The following is a 19,390-nucleotide window of genomic DNA, read 5'->3' as shown; positions in this document are numbered from 1 at the left end:
AACAAAATGGGTTCAGAAAATAGTAAGATGGACAGCAGCTGTACACTGTAAGTGCTGCTTCAATACCCCAAGACATGTCTATTAGGTTTGTTGGGTGACAGTAAATTGGTGCTGTTCAGCTAATCTGCTTTGATATATAATGATGCCCCATCCAGAATTAGTTCCTATGCTGTGCCCAATGCTGACAGCTCAGGCTCTGGTTTATTTATTATAATGAATTTGGATTAAGAAGGAGCAAGAATGAATAGACTGATGTATGACATTCTGGCTTAAATTCTTGGGGAGGATAAGACATACTATATTATGCAATTATACATTGATAAAGGTTTTTTGTGTACATACTATATTCATCTTCATTCAGTTCCTCTCTATTCATGTTATGCATATGATTTATGTTACCATTTTGAAGTAAAATATTTTTGTTTTACAATTCAATTTATTCACCTTCAAATATATTTTGTGCAGAGATTTAAAAAAGTAGAGACATTTGTTGGTCACGTTCATTTAAATACTCTGCTGTATAGTTAAAAATGTTTCTTAATATCGATCCAACACCATCACTATTTGAAATTTTGATGGAAAAAGCTAATCAGAGGTTACAAATGTTCAGGCAGAAGAAGAAAATGTTAAACTGTTGTTTTACCACTCACTTGCAGATGTGGTCGATGACTGGAATGATCCCCACTTGCCTCCTGCGGAAGAGGGGATCACACCTGTCCCCAGCTCTGCTCCTGAGGTCTCACAGTTACTAAGTTCCCTGAAGGCTAATAAAGAACACGATACTTATCGCGAGTTGGTGGCAACCCTGGCTTACACTGCCCAGCAAGCTAAGCTTTCCAATGGAAGCGAGAAACAGCAATGGACAGAACTATTCACTGAATCATTCAAAATGCTGTATGGAAATATTATGGGTGATCCAGACATGGCTGTAGACTTATGCTAAGCAAGAACTTCAAGTTTAGATTTCTCATTTTATTTTACTGGAAAATCACTGCTGTCTGCTAACAAAACATTGGCTGATGTATTTAAGTATTGCTGTACCAGATTGTACCGGCTTATTATCTTGAACGTAATGCCATAATGTTAGAAACAAAGTAAAGGGTTTACATTTCACCAAAAATCAGCATTATTAACAGTGGGAAAACATACAGGAAGTAATATAATTCCATTAAAATGTCCTTTCTATGATTTCCTGTTCTCAGATGGGAATGCATTATTGTCAATAGAGGCACCTCTAAACCTCTTTCTCTCCAGTGCTGCTCCTCCTTCTTCCTCAGAACTGTTATTTCTATTACATTCTCTGGATGTCCAGGTCAGGAGCTAGATTTTCAATTGTCCTCTCAAGTAACACTGATAAACAGCAAGCACTCTAAAACCTGGGAAAACACCTAACTAGATGAGGCTGCCTCCAACAAGCCCTGGATGTTATGCTTTCCTAATCATTAACTGTTTTATTTTAAAGAACAGAAAGCCATGAAACCAATTATGTTATGTATAAGGTGACTCTGTGTGGCCTCAATCAAAAAATGCACAGAGCTCAACAGGGATCTCCAAACATCAGAAAGTATTTATGGCATTTGAACAAAGGTGCCATTAACCATCCAACAACATACTGTATATCCAAAGGTCCAGTACACTCTTGAAAGTGGGTACTTTCCAACTTATAAATATTCAAATTCTATGCCTCCCACCATTTTCTCTTTCTTGTAACAAAAACCCAGATGGCAGATTTCTAGCCCTACCCCTTTTAGGAAAAGCCCTACTATACTTGAGACTACATTAGTAAATTAATACATTTTCCCTCTCTTGGTTTTGAACACATATGAGAAAGATTTCACATTTTATTAAAGCCCTGAATATTGAAAGTGAATTGAATTAGCTATTAAAATTTGATGAAGATGGAATTATACGATTTCATGGTATTTAGCATAGGTCAAGAGCAAAAAATGCTGATCTGTGGTAATGACTTGTGTTTATTGCTTCGTATCTAAGACCCCACATACTGCACACCTAATATTGGTATTGATTACCAGTTTTTAGCCAAATTCATTTTATGCATAAAAGACTTCTGTTTTTGTTAATTGCCCTAGTACTGCAGTTTTAAGATCTACAGTATAAAATGTTCTATGAATATTTTTCTGTGGGAACTTATTTATTATTTGGCAGGTATATTCATAGAGCAATGAATGCAATAGTTATTTTATAAGATCTAAGAAAAATATGGCTGTTATATAATTTTCAAATAAATACAACAAATAAAAGTATAGATATATGCATACTTAAGTATCCACATGTGTATGTATTACTGTGTATCTCACAATTTCTTGAATTTGATAAAATATAAACCTCAGGCTCCAGCTAACAACTACAGAACTTGGCTGGTAATCTTGAATTTGGAAATAATATTTACTTCTCAATTTCAACAATGAGTGAAGGACATTGTGGAGCAGTGATTAGCACTGCTGTCCCGCAGCTTCACAGCATCTGCGTGGAGTCTATGTGCTTGTTCCATTGGCAAACAATAAAATGTAAGCATTTATAAAAGTGCAAAGTGCATCCACAGTGCATGAAATTTTTTAAAGAATATTTAACATTGTCCTAAACTAGAATACTAAAAAGCATGCCATAATAAAATGTACTGTATTAAAAGAATTTTTCTTTTTTATATGAAATTTAAATTTTGTTTTCTAGAACTCACAGTTGCTCACTGCACCCAGCGCCCTGTTGACATCATCTTCCTTCTCGATGGCTCTGAGCGGATGGGAGAAGAAAACTTTCGCTATGCTCGTAACTTTGTTGAAGAAGTGGCTCAGCGCCTTACACTGGCAAAGAGGAATGATGATGAACTCAATGCCCGTCTAGCTCTCATACAGTATGGTGGTGAATCAGAACAACAGATAGTTTTCACCCTGTCATACAATCTCTCTACCATAATGGATCGCCTGGCAGAATCTCGTTATCTTGACTCTTCCTCCAGTGTGGGCTCAGCCATCATTTATGCTATCAATAACATTGTCAACTTGCCAGAAGGAAGACAAAAGTTTGTAAGAAGCAATGCTGAGCTTTCTTTTGTTTTCATCACTGATGGGATAACAGATAAGAAAATGCTTGCTGAAGCATTAACCTCCATGAGGAAAGCAGGTGCAATGTCGACAGTGATTGCTGTTGGCAGTGATGTGGACATGGAGGTCCTTTCAAAGCTAACACTTGGAGATCGGGCAGCAATCTTCAGAGAGAAAGAATTTACCCACCTCTCTAGATCTAGCTTCTTGGATCAATTTCTCAGGTGGATTTGTTAGTCAGTTTGCTAATATCACCTATTCAAAAAAGGAAAGAAAAGGAGAAGCAGTGTAATTTGGTAAATTATCAATTCATGAAATATATACTATAAAATGTTTCATTTGGTAGCTGAAAAAATTTGGCCTTAAATTCTTGCAAATTTTCCCACCTTAAAAATAGCCTTGTATTTGTCAAATATTTGCATTACTACCATCAAAATGTTAATTATGTACTGTACTATTGTTGAAACTCATTCATTCACGTGGTCTATCCTGAATTACTTGGTCTCAAGTGGCTTATGTAGAAACACAGCTTAGACAGATTTTGGTTTCAGACAAGTGTGAAAGATTTGAGATTTATAATAATTTACCTCCAAATTAAATTTTAATACACAATAATACCATCATTACATTACCATATGTTATTTCTTTACTAAGACTGTATGTTTTCTGATCCGTTACAAAAATATTTTACATTTTTTTTTATAAATACAAAAAAGTTTGAGGCAAAATGTCTTATTCTGATGAATAAAAATTTTTTGATTTTATTCATTATAATGTTTTATTGGAGTAACCTCAAAAATTCTAAATTAATGTTATTATTGAGCAGATGGATTTTATTTAATTGTTTCCTTATTTTTATTCAAATGCAATTCTTTTGTTGTGTATGTAGTAGACATTATATAATTATATGCAAATGATAAGAGTGCAAAAAATGTGTTCACAAATCAAAATAATAATGATAACCTATTGGCTTAGTTCATAAATCTTCACAACATGCTAAAAGAGTGAAAAATTTAGGGGATCATCCTAAGCATGTCTGATCATAAGTTGTCAAATTTACAAAATTGCATATTTAATGATTAAGATAAACTCGGAGAACACAATAACCATTAAAATTCTTGTACTGAATAAGTGCGGAGCTGCTACAAACTATGCAAAACATCAATATTGTGCATTGTGGCATAAAAAGACCATTCTGAAGTGTAAGATATCAATGATGCATTGTTTAATATGCAAATAATAAAAGGCACAGCCCATTGGTGCAGCCCTATGTGCTGCTATCTTATAATAAATCACAAGACATTATACCTTTTGTATGTCATTTTAGTAAATTACATCTTATGACAGAACAGCAAATTCTACTGTTGATTTCTAAAATCAAGTCAAACATATATCTGTTACACTCGATTCCATCTAAATCACTAAACAATTTATCATAGTATTTGTAAATCCCAGGTAAAATATAATTATTACATCTCTACTGAGACAGGATTGTTTCCTCAAAGAAGTCATTGTTGGACTTTTATTAAAGAAATGTTTTGCAAATAACATTTCCTAATGGCAGCAAATGGAGAAAAAGTGTTTCCAGCACTAATCCCAATGGGCACTATATTTAACATGAATGACTGAGCATTAAACAACTCAGTAAGTAAGAATTAAACAGCCTAATTTATTCACAAACATTATTCCCAGGTAATAGGATGCTGTGTTGACTCTTTGGCCTCAATTTTTAAATAATGGCTGAGCACCTCTATCAGAATTTGAACACAGCAATCCTCTGAGCTTCAGATACAGATGCTTAAATATAATATTTTTTCCATGTCCTGTGGTGGTACTTGACATCACTGCTACTTTGATTAATTTACTTGCCTGGCCTTGGAACTTCACCTCAGATTAAATAGGAAGCAATACTAGCACCAATGACAGTCATCAGATCATTCCTGAATCATGCTGGCTAATCTGTACCATTGATTGTAGTAAAACAGCTATTGAGGGACTCAGGTGGCTGGCTTGTCTCTTTCAGTTAAACTTTGTCTTGCCTCTTTCTTTGGAACTCAGAACCAAAATTTTACATTCTTAGAAAGCTATGAAGATTGTATTTTTATCATTTTCATTAGCATCAGGCTGTAGAGTGATAATGATGAATTCGTATTACGTATACTATTACTACTATGTTCTTAAGTGTGCATTTTGCTTAAGCTAATACCTACACATATATACAATAGTCACCCACAGCTTTAAAACCATTGACAAGTGAAGTGAATACCTTTGATTATCTTATTACAATGGCAGCTGTCAATGGTTGAGATATATATAAGGCAGCAAGTGAAAAGTCCATTCATGAAGGCGATATGTTGGAGGCAGAAAAAATGGCACGCATAAGGATCTGAGCCAAATTGTGATAACTAGATGACTGGGTCAGGGCATCTCCAAAATGGCAGGTCTTATGGGATGTTCCCAGTATGTTGTGGTTAGTACCTGCAAAAAAGTGGCCCAAGGAAGGAAACCTGTGAACCAGTGACAGGGTCATGAGTGCCCAAAGCTCATTGATGTGCGTGGGGAGCGAAGGCTAGCCTGTCTAGTCTAATCCCACAGAAGAGTTACTGTAGCATAAATTGCTGAAAAACCTAACTTTGGCCATATGAGAACGGTGTCAGATCACACAGTACATTGCAACTTGCTACGGATGGGGCTGTATAGCCACAGACCAGTCAGAGTTCCCATTTTGACCCCTATTCACCATCGAAAGCACCTACAATGGGACTGTGAGTGTCTGAACTGGACCTATGAGCAATGATGAAGGTGGTCTGGTCTGATGTATAATGTTTTATTTTTGATCATGAGGACGGCCAGGTTCGTCTCAGTAGTTTACATGAGGTAGAGATGGCAGCAGGATGCTCTACGTGACAAAGGCAAGTTGGTGGATGCAGAGTGATGCTCTGTGCATTGTTCTGCTGAGAAACCTTGGGTCTTGGCATTTATGTGGATGTTACTTTGACATTTACCAACTACCTAAACATTGCTGCAGACCATGTAAGCCCCTTCATGGCAAAGGTAGCTCCTGATGGCCACACTGCAAAAACTGTTCAAAAATTATTTAAGGAACATAAAGAAGAGTTTAAAATGTTGACTTGGCTTTCAAATTCCCCAGATCTCAATCCGATCAAGAATCTGTGGATTGTTCTGGAAAAAAAAGTCTGATCCATGGATGACACATGTTGCAACTTATAGCACTTTAAAAGATCTGTTGTTAATGTCACAGTGGCAGATGCCAAAGAACACCTTCAGAAGTCATGTGAAGTCCATGCCTAGATGGGTCAGAGCTATTTTGGTGGCACAAGTGGGACCTACACAATAATAGGCATGTGGTTTTAATGCTGTAGCTGATCTGTGTATCTGTACCTGTATTATGAGAGAAGGTGCAAATGGAAAGAGGTTGCCAGCACTCACGTGTTAAAGTCCATTCTGGCTCCACAAGAAGACTCCAATTCCAGTTCAAAATGATGACTTCACTTCCGGTCCCTTCCTGATGACTTTATTCGTTTCTTCCGATTATGATGTCAAATCCATCTCCCTCGATCATCATTACATCCGTCAAGAATTCATTTCTGTCTCCTGTTTGTCATTTCATTTAATTTCCTGCCATGTACCCATAAAAGCACCATGAAGCACTTCTTTGGTTGTTAAATGTCTGTTTTATACATCTCTGACCTCAATTTCAGTCGAATAAGAATCAATGGATTCACTAACATCACACAAGGAATTCCCCCAACGCTTGATCTTTCTTGTTTATGTTTTATTTTCTCACAGATTGGCATAGTTGGCAGGATTCACTGTTCGAACCATGACTGAAGAACAGGACCTCAACATAGTGCGGGGGACCATCTTAATGGAGCTTCAATCCATTAAATTACAGCTGGGAGAGATCCAGACGCCACTTGCAGAGATGAAAGCTCGACTCACCGCAGCAGAAGTGGTAAAGCCGGAGTCTGCTCGTCCTCCCCCTCCTTCATTAGTAATACGTTCGGAAGAAGATGATAACGAGTCTTATTTGTTGATATTTCAGCACACTGCTGCTTGTAATCTTTGGCAGAGGTCGGAGTGGGCAAACATACTCGCACTGTACCCAATAGATGAAACGCAGTTATGATCTTCCCAAGGAGGAGACCGCTGACTAGGACACCCTTAAGGGTGAAATCTTTAAATGCTAGAGCATTACCTTAGACCAGCAGGTGAGGGAATGGAGGCAGTGGAAATTTGACCCCGACATACCCGCAAGGGACCAAGCTTTTGAGATCTGGGGTAATATGGGGCGATGACCATGGCCTAACGTAAATAATGCCAGAGAAGTCATGGAGCAGCCAGCCTGTGAGGTTAATGCTCTGCCAGACTACCTCGCCAGGGAAGTCCATAGACAGCCCTACTGCATGTAACATGAATGCGCTTATTGAGGTGACCGAGAAACATTGAGCAGTCTCCAAGGCGGAGAGGTCAGAATGATCCGCTCACCTAGCCCAACAGGGACGTGTCACCTGAGCATCCAACCCGCACATCGAACTATTGCACTTCCGGCTAAACAGAAAGAGAAAGTGACTGGTCTTCCCTGCTGTTTCAAGTCTGGGGACCTCTGACATATAATCACCTCCTATCAGCCCTCAACTGAGCCATTGAACTGTTCCTGGTCATGTGGGGAAAAGGTATTGTGCTCTGTTCAATCCCTTGTCTCTTCCTAATACAGGAGCAGTTCTAGTAAATGGTCAGTGGGTCGTGGCTATGTTAGACTCTGGTAGTAACATGTCTGCTGTTGCTTGCTGTTTTGTCCCGCCGCAACAATCCTTAAAAACAAAGACCAGCTTGACGTGCATTCATGGGAAAACCAGATATTACAGATCCGCCAAGTGCGTTATACCTGGGAAGGCAAGCCCAAAAAACTATTGGTCGCAGTCTTGCCTGACCCTCCTTTACCAGTGATATTGGGGCGGGACTGGTCTAACACTAAGTGCAGCATGGAACTAACCACTCGTAACAAGAAGAAGGGCCTTATAATAGACGAGGATTCCCCGGAATCAGTATCAGTCTCGTAGGTTCCTTGGGACCCTCGGCAAAAGGTCACAAATATATATTAGTCATGGTAGATTACACTACTTGATAGTCAGAGGCCGTTCCCCTGTGCATGGCTACTTCAAAAAATGATGCACAAGAACAAGTAGGGGTCTTTTTAAGAGTATGAATCCCAAAATAAGTCCTTACGAACAAGGGTACTCGTTTCACATTGGAGATGTTCAGGGAGGTTGCCAAGTTACTCCGCATTAAGCATCTTAAAATGTCTGTCTATCACCCTCAAACTGATGGGTTGGTAGTGAGATTTAACCAAACTCTTAAACAGATGTTCTGCAAGGTAGTTAGCGAGGATGGACAGAACTGGGATCAGTTACTTCCCCTTGTTCTTTTTGCATACCGGGAGGTACCAAAAGCCTCGAAGGGGTTTTCCCCTTTTGAATTATTGTATGGGCGACAACTCTGGGATATTTTGGACATTCTAAAAGAGGGATGAGAAGGAGAGGCTCCCCCCTCTATTAATATTTTAGAGAATATCACACAGTTATGCTATAAATTAGGATAAGAATAAACCTATACTAAAGCAACATATGGATAAGGTTCAGTCAGTGCAAGCCCAGAATTATAATAGAAACACTGCTCTCCGGAATTCCTCTCAAAATTGATGACTCACTGGCAAGGCCCTTACAAGATTAAAAAGAGAAAACCAAGTCATCGTCTGAGTGAGCATGTTTATCACGTCAATTTGTTGAAAACGTGGAAGGACAGGGAGGCGGACTGTTAATCTTAGTCCGAATTTGACCAACATCAAAGACGGGAGCTGGAATTAGCTATCCTGTCTGTCCCAGAAGTGGTTAATGAGCTGCCTGGCCTGACATTGTTACAGATCCCAGGGTGATCATTAGGTAATGCCTCTATTACCTCCCAGAGGCAAAAAAAACTGAAGTAGAATTAGAGATCAGGCGGATGTTGGACCTAGATATGACTGAAGAAAGCCACAGCCCTTGGTCCAGTCCTATCGTCTTGGTCCCTAGGCCTGATGGTAGTTGGAGGCTCTGTAATCTCAGTCGAAGTCTCAATCAGGTCTCCAAATTTAATGTGTACCCAATGCCCCGAGTAGATGAGCTCCTTGAGAGGCTAGGAAATGTGCAATATGCAACTACTCTGGATATGACAAAAAGATACTGGCAAATTCCCTAATGGACTCCGCAAAAGAAAAAAATGCCTTCAGCACCCCTAGTGGACACAGGCAGTAGAAGGTACTCCCATTTTGATTGCAGGGGGCTCCAGCTTCCTTCCAACATCTGGTAGACAGAGTGCTAAAACCCCACAGTTCATATTGTACCACCTACTTGGACGTCATTTTTTCCAGCACATGGGATGAACACGTGCTGCAGGCTTGTACAGTTTTCCTGACACTAGCTAAAGCCGTACTGCGTATCAACCCAAAGAAATTTTTCTTTGGATTGAACAAAGCCAAATATTTAGATTATCTGGTGGGCAGGGGAACAGTTAGACCACAGTACTCCAAAGTTGATACCATTTTGAAATGGCCCCATCTGATTACCAAGCGGCATATACAAGCATTTTTGGCATTAGCAAGCTACTACCATCAGTTCGTACCTTGGTTTTCAGAAAGGGCTGTGCCTTTGACTGATCTTACAAGGAAGAGGGCCCCTAATAATATGGTATGGGGTGTGAAAGCTGAACTTGCATTTCGTGACTTGAAAGAGGCCCTTACTTCAGCACCTATATTGAGAACTCTTGATTTCTCTTCTCCATTTATTCTCCGGACTGACGCTACGGACACAGGTCTAGGTGCCATGCTGAGCCAGAGTATCGACGGTGCTGAACACCCCATGATGTACCTGAGCTGGAAATTGCTTGAACGGGAGACCGGTTATGTGGTGGAAGAACAGAAAGGCTTGGCGATTAAATGGGCCGTGACCCAACTGCAGCACTATCTTCTGGGCTGGGAATTTACCCTGGTTACGGACCATGCTGCTCTTCAGTGGATGGTCGTTCATAAGGAATCGATTCCTCGGGTCACCAGATGATTTTTGGACTTGCAGCCATATCATTTCAAGGTCGTTTATCGTGGGGGTACTCTACAGGCTAACGTCGATGCCCTTTCTTGTGTTTTCAACCTCTTGTTTCAGGCTGAGCAACCTCATTGGGACTGGGCTGAGGGGGGTGTCGTGTCACACACGTGCGAGTAGAGGACAGCTAAAGGGCCCAATGGAGCACAACAGAACAAAAGGTGGGGTATTGGAACAGAGTATTAACACTTTTTTCTCCTTCGTCAACAGAAAAACGGAAGATTAGCGGTCCTACCTTACATAGTGCCCACATGTTAAAGTCCGTTCCCGGCCCCACGAGATGTTTCCAATTCCTGTTCCAAAAGATGACTTCTCTTCCAATCCCATCCTGATGACTTTATTTCCGTCTCCAAATTATGATGTCAAATATGTCTCCCTCAATCATCTTCACATCTGTCAAGAATTCATTTCCATTTCCTGTTTGTTAATTTATTTCCTGCCATGTACTCATAAAAGCACCGCAAAGCAATTCTTTGGTTGTCAAATGTCTGTTTTATACATCTTTCAGTTGAATAAGAATCAACAGATTCATAAACATTATACGGGGAATTCCCCCAAAGCTTGATCTATCTTGTTTGTGTTTTATTTTCTCACAGCAGTACATCCAGACTCATAAAGAATGGTAGAAAGGATGTAACCCCATAATGGACAGGGATACCTGCTCCCCTACTAGGAAAGAGAACAAAGCCACAAAGAAGTGGCAGAAGATTAAAACACCTTCTAGACCTCAGTGAGGAGCACATAATCCCAAACACTGACAAGTGAACAGAAGGAGGACAGTCGTAAACTTTGTACATGATAGCATACAGATCCGAACTGGAAACGTTTGCTTCGTTAAGGCAGACAACTGAAAGGCTACTTTAAACACTCGGTTGTTTAAAAGTAACAGGTGGCTCTTGGGTGTAGGAAGCTCAAATGCCAATAGAAGAAGTTTTAGACTGGTATCCCTTTAGCAGACATAGAAACAGACCATGGAAGTGATTCTGGGAAGGGTTTAAAACTACTTTACAGCCAGAAGAACTTTAAATCTTGCATTGGGAGGTTAGTTAAGGTAAAGGCTCGGCAATGGGAGGAAGAGAGACAAAGTTCAAAAGAAACAGTGAGTAAAACAGAAAAAAGAGATAGGAAATGAAAAAGAATGTTTTTTGCAGTAATTGGTAACTGGGCAAGAGGACACAAGCCATGCCACTATCTGGAGGTTCAAGTGCTGTGTATTGTATATTTAGGGTTAGAGTGAAGGCAGTAGATTTGAACTTTATTTTTGTTCCCTGTGTCCATCACTAATTTTTGTTTACCTTATTCATTCTGTTCTTGAAGGTCTGCCATATGTGCCCACTTATATTGAAGAACACATGTAACTTCTGTTTTAATGTATGCCATTTAGTGTTGCATTTTAACTTCATTAGTAAAAGACATAACCCGACACTCAGAATGCCTAAATGTGTGGTATAAAAATAAGTTGAATAAAATTTAAATTAATAAAAAAAGACAATACTACTTACTTATTTAAATGTAAGAATAGCTACAGGATTATGATAGTCACCATATCATTGCCTAATACCTTTATGCATATGTCTTTGGCATGTGAAACTACTGTACATCAGTGAATAATGGCTTACAAGACTGTAAAGTTAAAACCCACCAGCTGAAAACAGCCTTATACTTTTCTGTTTTGGTATTTCATTCTTTAAACAGAAACTGATACAGCAGAGATAATGGTAAGAGTCTAACTTCAACTATTTCACTCCCTCTTTTCCTGATTAAAACGATTAACACATGTTTTAGGGTTTGACCATAGATGTTAAATGTTTTATCTGCTTTTCTTGCATGGCTGGAACAAGTAATTATTGGAAAATTCAGGGCTAAAAAGTTCATATACATGTAATAATTTTCAAAATACTTAAATTCAAAGATGTAAATATTCCAGAGGGTAACACATTCATCACGAATGTCACTTCATGGCTCCAGAGTCTTGGATTTGAATTCCAGCAAAGACTTTGCCTGTGTGGAATCTGCACAATGTTCCAATGATTGTATGGGTTTTTCTCTGAGTGCACCAGCTTTTTCTTTCACATAGTAAAGATGTTCATGTTAGTGTTAGGCTAATCAGAAGCTCCATGCTGGTCCGATATCCTGGAGCATATCTGCTTGAGTGAATGTGCTCTGGAGTGTACTGGTGTATCATTCATGGCTGGTTCCTGCAACCAGTCATCATGACACTGAATAATATTGGCAATATTTGAGAACAGATGGATGTACGGATGGCTAGTTGAGTAAATAGTCAAATAAATCTATAACAAATGCATTTATCTACTAAAATAAATTGCATAATTGTTAACAGCTTTAAATCTGAGCTGGATTTCAAAATTGTCAGATGTTAATCTGCTGTCATTTGAAAAAGTAAGACAATCCTTTTTCCTTTTGCAAAATAAAGTTTTAGAGATTAAAATGTGTATGGAATGCCACAAAGCACATATTCACACTGACTTGGTACGGACAATTAACCTAATCTGAACATTTGTGGGTTGGGGACGAAAACAGGATGCCTGGGAAAAAAAACATAATGCCATAAGAATACTTATATTACACAGAATCAATGACATGTCCAGGATTTGAAATCACACCACTGGAGCTGTCAGGTATCAGAGCTGATGAGTGTCACACCAAGCTATTTTTTCATCAGTCCATCTATTTCTTAACCTTCTTACTAGAGCCATCATCTGAAGGGTGATGACTATGTAAGTTAATGTGTGCACACTCCGGACACAGAGAGGGACACAATACCCACCACCAATTTCTAAATGACTGAGTTAATAGGTACATGCTTCAGACACCAAGGGACAATCCCCAACCCTCAGCCTGCCTAGGGCTCCATATGGGTTTCGACCTTTACTGATTCTTATCTAGTTTTTGTTGTGGAGAACAAAAGTCTATTAGCATTAGGTTCATGGTGTCATCCAAACCATGGAAAATCTACTGTAGGAGTGGTGTTCTGTGGTAAATTGACCATACATATTCACATTTACTCACGCAGAACTAACTAACCTGAAACACATCTTTTGGATGTAGAAAAGAAACTAGAGAATCCACACAAACGCTACAAAAACATGTACTCTCCATACAAATAGTGACCAGGCAAGAATTTTGAATCTAGAGCTACAATATTTAGAAATTATATTACCCTGCCTGCTAATGGTTAAAACCTCTTGATAAAGGTATGGATAGATATGCATTAGTCATGGTTTTATTAGTTTGTAATACTGCCATTAATTTTTGTAGCCAACAGCTTAACAGTCACAGAGAAAAACTGAAGTAATGAGCCTAAGGAGAGTAAGGCACTCCCTCTATTGCTATAAATGTATTTTTCTTTTAACAAAACTATTATATTGTACATGATAAATTTGTAATTTGCAAGGTAAAATATTTTAGTATTAGCTGGCTAAAACAATTACATGGCTTTGCTGCTACTTTGTCAGTAGAAAAAATAACTGAAACCTACCAAAAGTCAAGATGTAATGGAGTCTTCCATTTTTCCTAATCTCTCATCTCACAGCTGTTTGTTTATGTGGCATGACCCACTTCACTCTGTTGTTTAAAACAGCTTCCAGGCTTCTACTCAGACACCTGGCACACCTCCCAGTTGGTCTCCTGGCTCAATTCCTGCCCAGTGTGCATAGGCCTTACCTACCTCAAAGAAATCTTGTCCTGAAAGTTTGAATCAGAAAACAGCACAGCTGGCATAAACACAGCTTCATGATAGATAGATAGATAGATAGATAGATAGATAGATAGATAGATAGATAGATAGATAGATAGATAGATAGATAGATAGATAGATAGATAGATAGATACATGTTGCATGTTGGCTGGACAAGTAAATATTTCACTGTATTTTGTAAATGTGACATATTACATTCACTAGATAACAAGGCCATTCCTCTGTCTAACTGCTGAATGCATTTAGTGCATTACAGAGCATCATTGGACACACTCATGCAAATATATCCATTCATCCATACCAGAAGAGGTGACAAACATAATATAATATATCTCACAGGTCACTAGTTGAAAGGACAATAGGGTAACAAGAGAAAACATGTGCTCAGTATGCAATCTCTACGCTGACACCAGCCATGTTCACAATTCAACCTGCATCCCATGAACAGTGAGACAGCAAATAACATTCCTTGATGTACCCATCATTAAATAAATACCCATGTTACAACTCAAGCGGATTTACCCTTCTTAAGTGGAAGGTTCTGTTAAATGTTTTCAACAATTTCTGCATTGAACCAGAATAATCAAATATCATTCTTCTCACTAATTTAAGTGTTTGCTGACCCTTGTGAAATCAACTTTTCAAAACATTCAGACAACAATGATAATAATAACACCAGTGAAAGCAATGCAGGAAGAATACAACACACAGCGATAATCAAAGATGATCTAAGATGATATGAAAAGGTCCTAAAATATCTTAATAATTTTCTGTTTTACCTGCATTTTTATCACTCTTTAATTGTAATAGAATTTATTTTTTTATCAGTTTGCTGCTGCTGGAGTATGTGAATTTCCGCTTGGGATTAATAAAGTATCTATCCATCTATCTAATATTGAAGGAATTAATTTCAAATGCTAGTTTACTGGTAAAGTGTTTTTATTGCAAATGTTCATGTCTTGGCTGTAGTCATAATTCATCTTTCAAGAATTCTGAAACCTTTAATCATCTGTTTTTTATATCATTGATTTATGTTTCATTGCGTGATATGTGCATGTAATCTACTTTTTGTTCTTACACATTAATCAGACCTTTTTTAGTAAGCCCTTTGTAATAGTACAGACTATAAAAGCCACCATCAAACTTACAGATTAGATCTCATTATTGAACATGGCTGTCCGTCTAACTTGCTTTGTCTTCTGTCATATTGTCTCGTATGACATTACCTTATATTTGTATCTGTTTTGAAAAATAACATAGATTGGTACTTTTGGTAAAATGTTTAATAGTAATTTGTGCTGCCTCACACCTCCATGAGACTAGGTTTGAAGTCGAGTTAGTAGTATGTTCTCTCCATTAAGTATGATAATATAATGAATGTATGAAAGAACCATACTCATTTTAATGACCTCTGAACATGCAAGTTTGATCCTGCAATCTAGCAGCCATAGACATACTGGTCAAATGGTTATTATCACTGTTGTATGTTACTATATCGGTATGCACAGTTTATACCATAAGACAGCAGTTTAGTAGGAAAAAGTGTATTTATCTACTTCTGTTTTTTTCATGAAATTCGCGGACTTCTAGTTCAACAGTGCCATCATGTGCTTTATAGTAGTACTTCAGTGGCTTGGCGGCCGGGTGGAGGAGGGCTTGTGACTTACTGAGAGTTTTTTGCAGCACCAAGCGCAGAGGCTGTCCGACTTGAGGAGCCTCCGGCACCAACGGGCTCTTTTGCCCCTCTTCCTTCAGCAAAGGGCCGTTTTAGAAGAATGCACAGTGGACTTCTTAGATTAACATTTTGAGTAATCCTCCAGAAGGAGATAACGGTTATTCCAGCTAGTATTGGGTATGTATATCATGTAACAATTATTGCCTTTTTTTTTACAGTAACGCTTATGGAATAATATAGCCTATTCAGTAAATGATGTTGAGAAATAATGCTTGTAAAATTAACGTTTAATCTGCAAAGTTCAATATAAAGTGTTTTTGAAATAAAAGTTGCTGAGCATAATCTACTGGACAATTTAGTCTGCACAAAATGGCATGTGTTAAAGACTTTAAAAAAGTGACTTCTTTTTCTCTAAGAGTTTTGCAGAGTATGTATTGTACTTTAAAAACGTTCTTCATCTCGCCATTCTTTGTGGCATTGTAATTCAGTAGGGCATACAACTGGTACGCCTGCATGGGCCAAATGATTTTGTCGAGTTTATCCTGTTTTTTTAATACACATCGATTGATGTTGTCCGCTAGAAATAAAAATGTGAAACAAAACGATTTCAGCACTAGTAAAAGCGAAAAACTCTGTTGAAAATCACCAGCAAACTGAAATATTAATCGACAGCAATACTTATGATTCTTGAGAAATCGCCCATACTTCTGTGGGTGTTATTTATGGTTCCTGTATTCTGACTTTCAAGTACAGTACATCCATTTATAATGTAATCATTCAGTAGACAGACGAATGTTGTAAATCCTAACGAAATAGTCCACATCTCTTATGATTACAATCATTGATATGAGTCACCTTTACCCGTTAAAACATTTTGCAACATGCATCATTTTAAAGGTAATTTGCTGTGATTGTTTTAAAGATAGAAATACTTAGATTAGTAAGATTTTATACAATGAAGCCGAATATTCCGAGATCTTAAAATGTTTCGAAAGCGATATGATATTCTTTTCACGATCCCATTACACCGTAAGTATGAATTCTTTAGAAATTGTTGCGGAGTTTAGTGTAATTTGCATACGTGCGGTGGGCTCTGAATAATCTGAATAAAAAGTTAGTAAGGCGGAGGCACACAGAGCGCCTTTCACAGCATGAACTTTTACAGTGCACGTTGAAGACGAATATTGTAACACACACTGTGAAGGAACAAGTGAATTTACTTGCTCTGACACAAAGCCTGAACTACAAGTAATATATGATCCCGTGCTATGGGCCACCGCTTTGTCAAAATAACACATAAATTCAACAGTTCAATATTATGTTCGTAGGTTAAATATTATGATAGCATATATATGTTCGTTTTTCAGAGATGGATATAATATTGAACTTATGAAGAGAGGTGAAACGCCTTTTATTTACTATCAATACAGGTAGTTAGTGTTAGTTAACAAGGCACGGCCCCAACTTTATTAGTGCTGTTCTTATTGCCCTATTTTGGTCTGTTTTTGGCTTTTTCGAAATCTGCATCAAATAATATTTATTGTGCTGACATTTCTATTGTGTTTTTTTTACCTGTAAAATGCACGCACGTGGAGTGGTGTCGCTCCCCTTTCTCTCGACTCCTGTGTCTTGTCTCGTTCTCTGGATGCCAGCTGGTGCGCCCCGCCAATCTCACAAACCCGCATGCGCAGTCTTGTTCAGTACTCAGGTATCAGCCTCGGCCTGTGAGAACACTTGGAAGTGGCGATCGTTCGCTCGTATGAACAGTTGTCATGTGTGTCATTGTACTTTAAAAGGCATTGGTTTGAAAGTAAATTCTAAACAATTTACTAGCCCACTCAGCCTAATCAATAGGGGAAACGCCAACAGAGAAACGAATGTGACTTTAAGTAACTAAATTACAATTACAGATGCAATTTCATTTGTAAGGCATAGGAAATTAATTCCCAATTTGGGAATGGTAGCTATAAAAATCATATAAATGGCACTTTGATATATGAGTTTTCAAAGCAACATGAGGCAATTAATGGAGTTCAGAGAGGTCAAATGGTTGCTGTCTGAAATACAGGTGATGCAAAAACTGCAAAATTATTTTGTGGGAAAAGTGCCAAAAATTATTACAGCATATGCCAAAACATGGACATCGGCAAAGGGAAATGGAAGCAAGCCGAACCTCACAGGCAGAGGTAGATGGACATTTTACAGGACAGTTGCTACATGTACAGCCACAAAAATTGCAGATGAATTGAATCAGCACCTCTTTGACACAGTCTCAACAAAAACTTTGTTGTGAGCTTCACAAAGCTGGAAATTATGACTGGGCTGCTATTTAGAAACCAAGGTCAATGTTCAAAGATGAATAACCTGGTGTCTGAAGCGCAAAACATGAGCAATGGACTAAAGTAATACAGTATGGTCTGATGAGTAATTTTGCACCCAATTTCCTACATATGGACAAGTTTACTTTCGGAGAAAGCCAAAGGATGCTTTTAACCCACAATGTATGTTGCCAATTGTTAAACATGGTGAAGGATCTGTAATGGTATGGGGAACCATCTCATTGGAGTTATTCGATCTGATGATTGCTCTGCATGATTGTAAAAGAGCTAAGGAATATAAGGGCATTGTACAGGACCAGGCACACCCTATGGTGCAAACACTGTTTCCACATAATGTTCCCCTATTCCAGAATAATAATACACAATGCTAACCTAATTCAAAAGAGGTTTCATGAACACCAGGATGAACTCAAATGCCTTCTATGGCCTCCATAATCACCAGATCTAAACATCACTGAATCTGTATTGGAAGTTTTGGAACAAAAAGTGTGAAGCAGATTTCTACCTCCTGCATCCCTCATTGACCTGCAGGTTTTTCTTCAATGTCCCACTAAACAAAGTCTAGAACGTGTAAGAAAGTATTGCTGGAAGTACTTCTGAATGTCATCATCCATCTACTTTCATACTAGGCAACATTATGAAACTAGGTGAACTTTTAGAAAATGCAGTTTAATGAAGAAAAATTCAAAGTGCTACAAATAAGGCAAAAAGTACATTATGGGGAGACATTATCTTATATGAAGCAACCTCTGAAAAGAATTTAGGAACCTATGTGGATACAAAATTCTCATGGTGTAGGCAATGTGCAGAACCAAAAAAAAGGTAAATAAAATGGTAAACTATATTGAAAAAAACTTTTGAATATAGATTAAGGGGTGTTATTCCCAGAGATTGTATAATAGCCTAATAATATTACATTTGGGGTACTGTGTGCAGGTCTGGTCACCAAACTACAAAAAAAAAAAAGGACTAAAAGGCATGTCTTATCCTGACAGGCTCAACATAAACCTCTTTATTCTTGAGAACAGAAAGCTGCATGGGTGCCTAATCTAGGTTTTCAAAATGTTCAAAGACAGTAATAATGTTGACCCAGCAGAATTCTTTCTTTTAAATAGTTAGTCTCGTTTGGATGGCACTTGTGGAAATAAGGGTGAAGTGCATCTAAGAATGAAGTCAAGAACTGGTTATTAACTCAAAGAGTCATGGGAATCTGGATCAAAATACAATGTCATGAAGCTGAAATGAAATTTTTGACAACTTTTGAAATGTATCTGGGTTAGATATAGGATAACTTCGCTATTAGCTAACCAGACAAGAATGATTAAGTGATTAAATTTCTTATGCTATTATGACTGAATGTCCTCTGAAGACAGAGACTGACTAAACTATTCATTAATTCCTTGATATTAATATGCTGTTAGTTATTTTCTGTAATTTAA

General features: G+C 38.1%; 2 protein-coding genes and 1 long non-coding RNA gene across 5 annotated transcripts in view; 2 read left to right on the top strand and 1 right to left on the bottom strand.

Annotated features, from left to right (window-relative positions):
- Nucleotides 1-3,677, top strand: part of LOC120531237 (collagen alpha-2(VI) chain-like) — a 91,240-nt gene extending 87,563 nt beyond the window's left edge. For 2 of the 3 annotated variants that reach the window (XM_039756469.1, XM_039756471.1), the window contains exon 29: nt 2,692-3,677. In XM_039756469.1, the coding sequence (XP_039612403.1) occupies nt 2,692-3,299 (608 nt within the window). In that variant the 3' untranslated portion in view covers nt 3,300-3,677. Of the gene's footprint in view, nt 1-656; nt 1,743-2,691 lie in introns of those variants that run through there. The other variant, XM_039756472.1, reaches the window with a different exon arrangement.
- A 6,851-nt stretch (nt 3,678-10,528) lies between these two features.
- On the bottom strand, nt 10,529-17,482 carry LOC120531240. Its single transcript, XR_005634078.1, has 3 exons — nt 17,185-17,482; nt 13,719-13,924; nt 10,529-10,612 (listed from the first exon to the last, which is right to left on the bottom strand). It is a non-coding gene; the product is annotated as an uncharacterized LOC120531240 (long non-coding RNA).
- Nucleotides 15,615-19,390, top strand: part of LOC120531238 (collagen alpha-2(VI) chain-like) — a 68,150-nt gene continuing 64,374 nt past the window's right edge. The window contains exon 1 of the mRNA XM_039756473.1: nt 15,615-15,789. The gene's annotated coding sequence lies outside the window, so the exon portion shown is untranslated. The remainder of the gene's footprint in view (nt 15,790-19,390) is intronic.

This window comes from Polypterus senegalus, chromosome 6, assembly GCF_016835505.1.
Source record: "Polypterus senegalus isolate Bchr_013 chromosome 6, ASM1683550v1, whole genome shotgun sequence".
NCBI classification, from domain to species: domain Eukaryota; kingdom Metazoa; phylum Chordata; class Cladistia; order Polypteriformes; family Polypteridae; genus Polypterus; species Polypterus senegalus.
Note: the sequence above shows the minus strand (reverse complement) of the source record. Positions and strands in the feature narration are given on the sequence as shown.